This window comes from Herpailurus yagouaroundi, unplaced genomic scaffold (genome assembly GCF_014898765.1).
Source record: "Herpailurus yagouaroundi ecotype Mexico unplaced genomic scaffold, PumYag 295, whole genome shotgun sequence".
Taxonomy (NCBI): domain Eukaryota; kingdom Metazoa; phylum Chordata; class Mammalia; order Carnivora; family Felidae; genus Herpailurus; species Herpailurus yagouaroundi.
Genome location: NW_024412512.1, coordinates 1,209,942 through 1,218,875, shown reverse-complemented (window position 1 = coordinate 1,218,875; position 8,934 = coordinate 1,209,942). Strand labels below are relative to the sequence as shown.

Below are 8,934 nucleotides of genomic sequence, written 5' to 3'. Positions count from 1 at the left end.
TCCCAGGGCGCGGACGCCGGGCCGCGTGGCGGCGCGGGGTCCCCGGCGGCGGGCGTGGCGGGTGGCAGCAGAAGCAGCAGCAGCGGCTCGTCGCCGCCGTTGAGCAGGCGCTCCTGCGCCGCGGGGTCCGACAGGTTGACCAGGCCCTGCGGGAAGCCGGCCAGCGCGCCGGGGTCCAGGGCCAGGCGCGGCGGCGAGGCCTGGGCCGGGGGCCCCCGCAGCGCGCGCACCAGGCGCGTGAGCGTCTCCAGGAAGGGGTCGGCGCTGGACCGTGGCTCCTTAGGCGCCTGCTCCTGGGAGGGCCTGGAAGGCGGAGTTGGGCGGTAGGGACAGGTGCAGGGTTCTCCTCCCGACACCCCCAACGTGGGCCTGCGCACACCTGGGCGGCGGGAGAGGCACTTGGTCCAGCAGGCCACGCGCGGGCAGCGGTGCAGGCGCGGGCCCCGGCAGCAGGAGCAGCGCCGGGGTCATGCGTGTGAAGCAGCGGGGGTCGGGGCCGAACAGCAGCTCCTGCAGCTGGGCCGTGCTCAGGGGCGCACCTGCGTGGCGGGGCACGGGGGCCTGGCTGAGCGGGGGCGGAGGACCGCGGGCCGCCCACCATTGCCCGGTCCCTCTCTTGGAGAGCCTACCGTCTCTGCGGGGTTGCAGGGTCAGGGTGAGCCCGGGGCTGCGCCAGGCCCCTTCTGGGTGGTCCACCGCCAGCACCAGGTAGCGGGTGTCCCGGGACTGACAGAGGTTCTGTGGAGACGGGGGCTCAGCCTAGCCGGGGAGGGGGAATGGGGTTTTTTAACTGTGCTGAACAGAAAGATCCCCCGCCCCCCGCTTGCAACCTCGACGGGGGGGGCGGGCGAGGACACCAGCCCTGCTCTGCCCATTGCCCTTGACACCCCCCTTCAAGGTTCCAACCAGGGGACTTGGAATCTTTCTGTTCAGCACAGTTAAAAAACCCCATTCCCCCTCCTCTGCTGGGTGAGGGCTCCTGGAGGCCCCCGAACTAACCCCCTCCAACACCCCGGTACCTGGGTGCCTGGCAGCCCAGCCCCTGTGACCGTGACCTCGGGGCCAGGGCCAGGGTACAGCACCAGCATCGCCAGCTCTAGGGGACCGGCCCCTCCAGGCGGGGGCTCCTGGAACTTCAGTGAGGGTGTCGGCTCCCATGTCACTGTGGCCAGGAGGGACAAACAGGGAAGGGGCAGCACCTGAGTCACCGAGGCCCCAGCCCCTCCCCGAAGCCCGTCTTGCAGTCCTGCGGGGAGAGCCCCCACCCATACCGGGAGAGGCTTGACACCCAGACATCGGGTGCAGGGCCTTGCCCCAATACGAGGAGCCTGGAGCACCCCTGGGGTCTCTGTCTGGGGCTCTCCTTAGTGGGGGGAGCCCATAGGGTCCCCTGGGAAACCATTTCCTGCAGCAGCTCCTGGGAACAGGCCACACACTACCCTTGGAGGGGGGGTGTGGGCGGAGCCCGACTCCCTTCTGCTCCTTCGTGGGGTGGGGGGGCGGTGAACACCTCCCAGGAGGGATGCGGGAAGGGTGGGCTTGGAAGCAAAGCATTGGGGGATTTGCGGCCCCCAGACACGAAGGGCCCCCACTTCCCGGGCCCTCAGCCTCAGCCTTCCCAGGAGGCCAAGATGGGTCTAGAGTTGGGCTCCGGCAGGACCCGGTCTGGAAAGAGTGGTGGCGGCGTGGCACCGCCCAGGCCGTGGCCCCCTCCCTACGTACCTTCCTCCAGGTGCAGCACCACCAGCCGCCGCCCCCCGGGCTCCCCCAGCCACGCCTGCAGCTGCCGCAGAGAGACCGGGGCGGCCTGCCTGTCCCCGGGGGTGCAGACTCCGAAGGTGGCCAGGCCGTGGGGACCCCAGCGGGCCCGCCGCACAGCCTCGAGGAAGGCGTGCTCATAGCCTCTCAGCGCCCCCACCACCCGAAGCGGGGAGCCGCTCCCGTTACCACCCCTGTCCAGCGTCACCAGGCACAGGGGGTCTTGGGGACTGCCCGGGGGCTGCCAGTCCCAATCCGGGTGGAAGATGAGACCCCCGGTGCCCGTGGCTGGCCCTCCAGGCAGGGCCGGGGTGCTGGAGACCTCTTCCCCAGGGTCCCCGGCCATCAGCAGAGCCCCCATCACCGACAGCACCAGGGCCGGCGGAGAGAGCAGACCAGGCATCCTGGCTGCTGTGAGGGGCTGTGTTGCTCTGGCTTATATGGAGGAGACCGGGATGTTTGTGCAGGAGCAAAGCCCCTATCTCCTTCTGGGGTGTGACCTTGGGGGCCAACGTCTGGTGCCCCACCGTGGGCCTGGGCAGGCAGAGGAGCCTCTCAAAGCCTCTTCTGTTCCAGCCTGACCGCCTATCTTCCTACCCGTGATAGAGTGCCGCCCGTGCCCAGTTGGTCCAACGACTGTCCTTGATGAGGTTTTCCCCTCTGCAGGAGGGAGTGGGAACCAGACCAGGGAGCGACAGCGCAGACGATCAACAGCTCTGGGATGGGGGCGGGGGGCAAGCGCCCTGGAGGCCTCCGGCACCCGGCTCTGATGGGGACCAGAGATCTTGGTGTTCAGACCGCTGGGTGCATGGGCTTGGCCGGAGGGTGGTCTCCCAGCGAAGCTGGGGCTCCCCAAGTGCTCGCTCACACTGCCTCTTGGCACCCTGGAGCTGCAGAAGCACAGCCATTTGGCTGGAGACCCCAAGGAGGGGGAGCGGCCGCAGGAGAGAGCCCAGACCCGCTGCTGACTGCCTGGGTCTGTCCTTCACCCACCGGCATCCTGGGAGGACACAGGGACACCGAGGCCCCAACCCCAAGCTCCCCACATATACGGTGGGGGTGCATGTGGGTGTTCGCCAGCAGCGAGTGAAGCTACCACATCTACTGACCCACAGAGCCTCCCCCACCCCCCCCCCCCATTCCCCCACACAGCAGGTCACTTCGGGCGTCAGGGGAGACCGTTTAATGACCGCCGGACACATGGCACAACCCTGCACAAGAGCACATAGCTTGGAGAGAAACAGGACAAGACCGCGAAGTGGCCCGGAGAAGGGGCAGCTTTTTAGTTGGCTGGGGGAGGGGGCGGAATGTTCCCAGGGCCCTCGGAGGGCAGCGGGGGCCTCAGCATCGGAGGCATGGGAGTTGGGGGGTGAACCCCGGGATTTGAGGGGTGAACTCCAGGAGGCTGGGGGTGAACCCCAGGAGCTGGAGGATGGACCCCAGGAGCAGATGGGTGGACCCCAGGAGGTGGGGGGTGAACCCCAGGAGGCTGGGGGTGGATCCCTGGGGCTGGGGGGTGGACCCCAGGAGCTGGAGGGTGGACGCCAGGGGCCTGGGGGTGAACTGCGGGAGCTGCGGGGTGCACCCCCGGAGCTTGGGGGTGAACTGCAGGAGCTGGAGGGTGGACCCCTGGGGCCTGGGGGTGAACCCCAGCAGATGGGGGAGGGTGGACACCCGGGGCAGGGGGGTGGACCCCTGGGGCTGGAGGGTGGACGCCCGGAGCAGGGGGGTGAACCCCAGATGCTGGGGGGTGCACCACTGGTGTCGGGGGGTGGACCCCGGGAGCCGGGGGGTGGACCCCTGGTGCCGGGGGGTGGACCCCAGATGCCGGGGGGTGGACCCCAGGAGCTGGCGGGGGCAGCTGGGGAGGGCCCGGAGGCCCGGAGGGTGCAGGCCCGCTGGGCGGCATGGGCGGAAGGGGCAGGCCTCCTGGCGGTGGCGGGGGCAGAGACTCTGGCAGCGGTGGCCGGGGGGGCAGACCGTTCATCAGGGGGGGCGGGGGGCGCTTCACCCCGGGGGGCCCAGCAGGGAGGCTTGGCGGGGCTGGGGGCTTCTCCATCTTGAAGTGGAACTGGAGGAAAAACTGGAGAAGACGGAGGGGACTGAGCGGCGGTCCAGAGGGGACAGGCCGGCCGGGGCAGATGCCCACGAGCGCCTGGACCCAGACCCACTCACTCACCTGCTTCGTTTCCCGATTCCAGTGGGTCCAGAACTTGCCCTCGGCCTTGTCGATCTCCCTGCTTGGCACCTGTGTGGGGAGGGGGGTGGAGCGGGGCCTTGAGGACCACGCCGGATCTGGGGTGGCGGCGGCTGATGTCCCAGCCCGGCTACCTAGCAGCCCTGGGGCCCCGGGGAAAGGCTGTGCTCTTTGCCCGGGACGGGATTACGGGTCCCCAAACAGCCTGGCCACACAAGGGTGTCTTCCCACCAGGGTCACGTCAGGCTCTCTGCCCTTCGGTGGGGACCCACCTCTGGACGCCCAGCCCCCGGCTGTCGGTTCACACAGCTCCCCCGCCTTCCAGAGGCCGCGACCCACTGGGGGACGGCTGCTGGGGGACCCCGTGGGTGCTACCTTGAAGGCGATGGTCTCGTAGGGCTCGGCGGCCATCAGGAGGTACTGCCAGCGCCGGTCCGGAGGCTCGATCCTCTGCTCGTAGGCAGACATAAAGCGGTGGCGGGGCATGACGCCCTCGGCGATCTCGGGGTAGTCGATCTGTGTGGGGGGGAGGGCAGGTGGCAGCGCCGCCGTTCAAGGGACCCCCTCCCACCCCCAGTCGGGCTCCGGCTGCCCCTACCTGGAAGAGGAGACTCTGCTGGCCCATCTCTGTGTCCCTCTGCTTCGTCACTGCAACACACGAAGGGATCAGGTCCAGGCCAGTTCGTGCTCCCGGAGGCTAAGGGACCACGGGTGTGGACGAACGCCACCCGCGAACGGGAGGGCAGGATGCTGGGGCCCGTCGTCTGGCTGGTGAACCAGGGCTACGTGTAGCTGGGACGGCTACCGCCCAGGACCGTGGGGTCCCTGGCTGAGGTCACGGAGTCAGGGGTGCGCGTGGGCAGGATGCGGGCCCTGTGGCCCTCACCTCGAGGCCTGGGACGACACTCCACGGAATCTGAAGCGGGGGCACGCTGTGCACACACAGCAAGCGGGGTCTGTGCCCCTGCTTCCGGGAGGACGCCCTTCACGTTAGAGCCCTGCACAGGCCTCCAGTGGCCCTGTTCTCACTCGCAGACCGCTCTCCATACAGCTCTGGAACATGCCGCGCTCCCCCCAAGCCCTCCAGCGTCTCCCCGTGACACTCAGGACAGAGACCAGGTGGCCTACCATGGCCCAAAGGCCTTTGGTGGCCTCCACCTGCCCCCCCACCCCCTCAGATCCTGTCATCCCAGCCCTAGCTTATCAAGCAGACCTGCCCCAGGACCTGTGCGCTGCTGTGTCGGGCTTGGAGTGCCAGTCATGCACAGATGTCGCTACCTTTAGTTAGAACAGCTGCCTGGTAGCTTTTTCTTTCTAACTCCCGGAAACATAGTCCTCTATATTCCAATGGAGCCACTTAACCTACTTTCTGGCAGGTGATCCAAGAACCCTCCTCTCTGCCGTCAGTTCCACTAAATAAGTGGTTTCTTACACAGACCTTCACCCTCTCCTCCTTCAGGCTGAAGCACCAACACCCTGTCCCAAGGTCAAGGAAAGGGCCTCCCCTCCATGGTCACTCACGTCCCCCAACAGCACAGTAAAGAACCACCTGCTCCCAAGACATGGGGACACGGGGCCCGAGAAGCCGTGACACTCTGTTAGGGCTGTCTGGGAAAGTTCACAGGAAGGGGGGGCCCAGGGGGGCCGCTGGTCCCAGCCTAGTCCTTCCGATGGGAAACAGGAGAGGCACGGACAAGTGGGGGTCTCCGCAGCAAAGGGCCAGACAACAGCAGCTTCTGTGTGGCTCAAGGACAGGGCTGGGGGTCACGCCCAGCCCCGGCTGCGGGCCAGACCGCCCCCAGACAGAATTACCTTTGTAGCCCGGGCGGCCGATCTTCACAAACTTCTTCACCTCCACCTTGACCTTCTCTGGCGCCGGCTGGGCGGGGGCCTCTTTGGCCTCCTTGGCGGCTCGCCGGGCCCTGTAGGCGGGACAGAGACGGCACCGTGGCCCCCCACACGGGCCGCCAAGGCCACAGGCCCAGGTGCTGGGAGCTGTCCAACCCTCACAGCGACCTTGGGAGTTTGAGAGGCCAGGGGCACGGGGGTGGGGGTGCTGGTTGGGGGTCCCAGGGTTCGCACGCAGCAGGGCTGGGACAGGCTCGGGGCACCTCTGTCCCCATCACATTTTGTGCTGCCCCTCACTAGGAGGTCTTCTGTGACCCTCACCTCTCTCCCCGCGTTACAGAAGCCCCAGGCCGCAGCACGATCAGCTTGACCGCTGGGGAAAGAGCACCTCCCGCCCCTCCTCGCGCCCACCCTCTGCTCGGCCCCAAGGCCCGGGAGACCCCGTGAAGCAGCTCCTGGAGGGGCTGGACCCCGGGCGCCGGAAGGGGGCCCAGGTACTCACAAGTTGGTCTGATGCTTCTTCCCCTGGGTGTGCGCCAGGTAACTCCCCTGCAGCGGGAAAAGCACACGGGTGGTTCGAGACCAGGTGAGTGAGGGCGGGGAGGGCAGAGAGGAGCCGGCCTCTGTCCACAGGCCCTGCCTCGAGACGGGCGCTGGGTGGCTGCCGGACGGACAAGCTCCGGCACGTTCGCACGAAGCGGAGCAACACCGAGCTGGAGAAGGCGTCTGCGAGCGCCCGCTGTCACGGCGTGTGGGGCTCGGGAAGGCTCGCCGCCCACCGCCGCGGGGGATGATCAGTGGGCCCGGCTGCACGGTGGAGGCTGGTACCCCCCAAGTGACGTGCCCCGTGACCGCCGGGGTCCGACCTGACGACAGCCCAGGGGACCTCTCCACACGGAGCGGGGCAAACTCCCCGTTTCTCGATTGCCAGGGGAGCACTGGTGGCGTCTGGGGAAGTTTGTGGTGGTCGTGACCGGGGCGGTCCTGGCATCGAGCGGGTGGGGGACACGGCTCAGCATCCCCCGAGAACGACCCGACTCGTCTGTCAGCACTGCCGAGGGGGACAGACCGTGCGACTCGGCACCACTTGTGACCGCAAACAACCCGAACGCTCAACAACGGGAAAGGGGAAAGCCAGATCTACTCGCTCCGGAGCGGATCTGCGCACCGTGCGCACGCGGCGGACTACGACCTCCTGTCACTGAAAGAGCCCAGTTGGAGCCACACCGACGAGATCCCAAAAACCGGATCTAGAACTCCCGGGCACGGGCCTGGCCCAGGGCCGACGGCGCGCTCCCGCAGTAACGGTAGCAGTGGGGGTTACGGCGCAGCAGGGGGACTTGGGGGGGGTGGGGGGACGCAGACCGGGGACGGGGTGCTTGGCCTGTGCCCGGAGCACGCAGGGTCTCCCCTAAAGGACGTGCCCGAGAGCACAGTCTGCTGAGGTAGCAGGCCCGAGCCCCTCCACCCTCGGGCGGGCTCTGAACGATGTCCCGGAACTACAAAGGGGGCAGCGCTGCCGGGCCACGCGGTGGGGGACCCCGACGCGCAGCAGCAGAATCCACCCCAGAGCCGAGAACACACCTCATTGTTGTGCAGGGTCAGGCACAGCTTGCACTCGTAGGAGCCCAGGTGGTTCTTCATGAAGTAAGGGTCCTGGGGAGAGAAACATCCGTCAGCGGCGACCGTGGCCCCGCACGCGCCGCGAAGAGCCAGAGCCCGGTCTTTGTCCAAGCAGCAGAGGAGGCTGCTTTCCCTCGGGCAGGTGTTCGAGGACAGGGGGCCGGGAGGAGCCCGTGGCCCAGGCTCCACGGGGCCCTCCTGAGGCAGCACCGCGCAACTCCCCCCCCTGCCCCCCCCACCCGGATCCTGTGGACACAGGCCGCTCGGCAGGGCTGGGGGCCCACGATACTGGTTCTCCACCCCGCGCCGGTGGCGGTTCCAGGTCCGGAAGGAAGCAGAGCCAGGACGGCACGGCTGGGCGCCCGCCTCCCAGGCCAGGCCAGGCCAGGCCAGGGGCCCGTCGCTAACCTCGCCGGCTTTGCCAAGCTCTGCGGCACAAGCCAGACACCAGAACAAAAGCAAACGCCTCAACAAAGGCCCGTGGAGACCCTGGTCTCTGCGCACGGGGTTCCCAGGCCAGCCACGCAGCCTTCCACGAAGAGGGGCGGCGGCACAGACCCACGGGGGTTCAAATCCTAACTCGCTGTCCCGTGACTGTGTCGTCGTTGGCCGTGACGGTTCTCCCTCGTCTCCTTGGGAAACGGGGACGGGAACAGAGCTGACCTCACAGGTGAGGCCTGGCCCAGGGTGAGAGCTCTCGTCTCAGAGGAGTTTGAAGTCTAAGGGGCACCATGCGTGGACCCAGGGCGCGCTGGGGGACGTCTGGGGACGCCGGAGTTTGTCACAGTTGGGGTGATCCTGGCACTGAGTGGGTGGGGGCCGGGATGCTGCTGGGCTGCCGACAGCACCCAGGATGCTCTGGCCCTAAATGTCCGCGGTGCCGACGGGCAAGTCCCGGTCTACCGATAGCTCTGAACCGCCAAATAAAACGTTGCCCTTCACTGCTCATGGCCAGAACGTCAATCCACACGCCGCCGTCCTAGTCCTCGCCACTGGCAATTCCCCACGCCTCTGGTCGGTCGGTCACACAAAAAGCTCACGCGATAACCCCCCTCCCCCACTCTGAACAGCAGGCGGTCTCTGAGGTGGACAGCTGGAGCTGCTCTAGGTCAAGTTCCCTTGATTACAGACCGGGACCGAGGCCCGGAGCGCTGGGCAGCGGGGCGAACGGCACCAGGTGCGGGTGTACTGAATGTGGCTCCACTGACAGAAGGCAGAGCGAGGGAACGCGGGACGGAGGGGGGCTTCCTGCCCTCGGTTGGACCCACCTTGTTGATGTCAATGGTCTCCAGGGCCAGCTGCCGGAGGCGCTCCCTGCGGTCTCGGTTGCTCTCTGAGGAGGAGGCCACGCCTCCACTCCCCGTCTTACCCCCAGGGCGATGCTGGAAGTCCATGGTGATGGCGTTGGGATTTTACCAGACCCCCCCGGCGAAACCTGCAGGGACAAAGGAGAGGCTGTGACAGTGCAGGGCACAGCAGGGGACAGGGCAGGAGAGACCCCCCCCCCC

The 8,934-nt window shown here is 67.7% G+C and overlaps 2 protein-coding genes across 5 annotated transcripts in view; both read right to left on the bottom strand.

Moving 5' to 3' along the window:
- Positions 1-2,812, bottom strand: part of AMH (anti-Mullerian hormone) — a 3,585-nt gene extending 773 nt beyond the window's left edge. Inside the window, exons 1-5 of the mRNA XM_040461707.1 lie at positions 1,723-2,812; positions 1,020-1,162; positions 630-738; positions 380-539; positions 36-303 (exon numbers count right to left, since the gene is read on the bottom strand). Of these exons, the coding sequence (XP_040317641.1) occupies positions 36-303; positions 380-539; positions 630-738; positions 1,020-1,162; positions 1,723-2,161 (1,119 nt within the window). The 5' untranslated portion in view covers positions 2,162-2,812. The remainder of the gene's footprint in view (positions 1-35; positions 304-379; positions 540-629; positions 739-1,019; positions 1,163-1,722) is intronic.
- A 114-nt stretch (positions 2,813-2,926) lies between these two features.
- SF3A2 (splicing factor 3a subunit 2) overlaps positions 2,927-8,934 on the bottom strand; it is an 11,092-nt gene continuing 5,084 nt past the window's right edge. For all 4 annotated transcript variants that reach the window (XM_040461807.1, XM_040461809.1, XM_040461810.1 and 1 more), the window contains exons 3-10: positions 8,695-8,861; positions 7,388-7,459; positions 6,306-6,352; positions 5,768-5,877; positions 4,554-4,603; positions 4,331-4,471; positions 3,938-4,006; positions 2,927-3,841 (exon numbers count right to left, since the gene is read on the bottom strand). In XM_040461807.1, the coding sequence (XP_040317741.1) occupies positions 3,041-3,841; positions 3,938-4,006; positions 4,331-4,471; positions 4,554-4,603; positions 5,768-5,877; positions 6,306-6,352; positions 7,388-7,459; positions 8,695-8,820 (1,416 nt within the window). In that variant the 5' untranslated portion in view covers positions 8,821-8,861 and the 3' untranslated portion in view covers positions 2,927-3,040. The remainder of the gene's footprint in view (positions 3,842-3,937; positions 4,007-4,330; positions 4,472-4,553; positions 4,604-5,767; positions 5,878-6,305; positions 6,353-7,387; positions 7,460-8,694; positions 8,862-8,934) is intronic.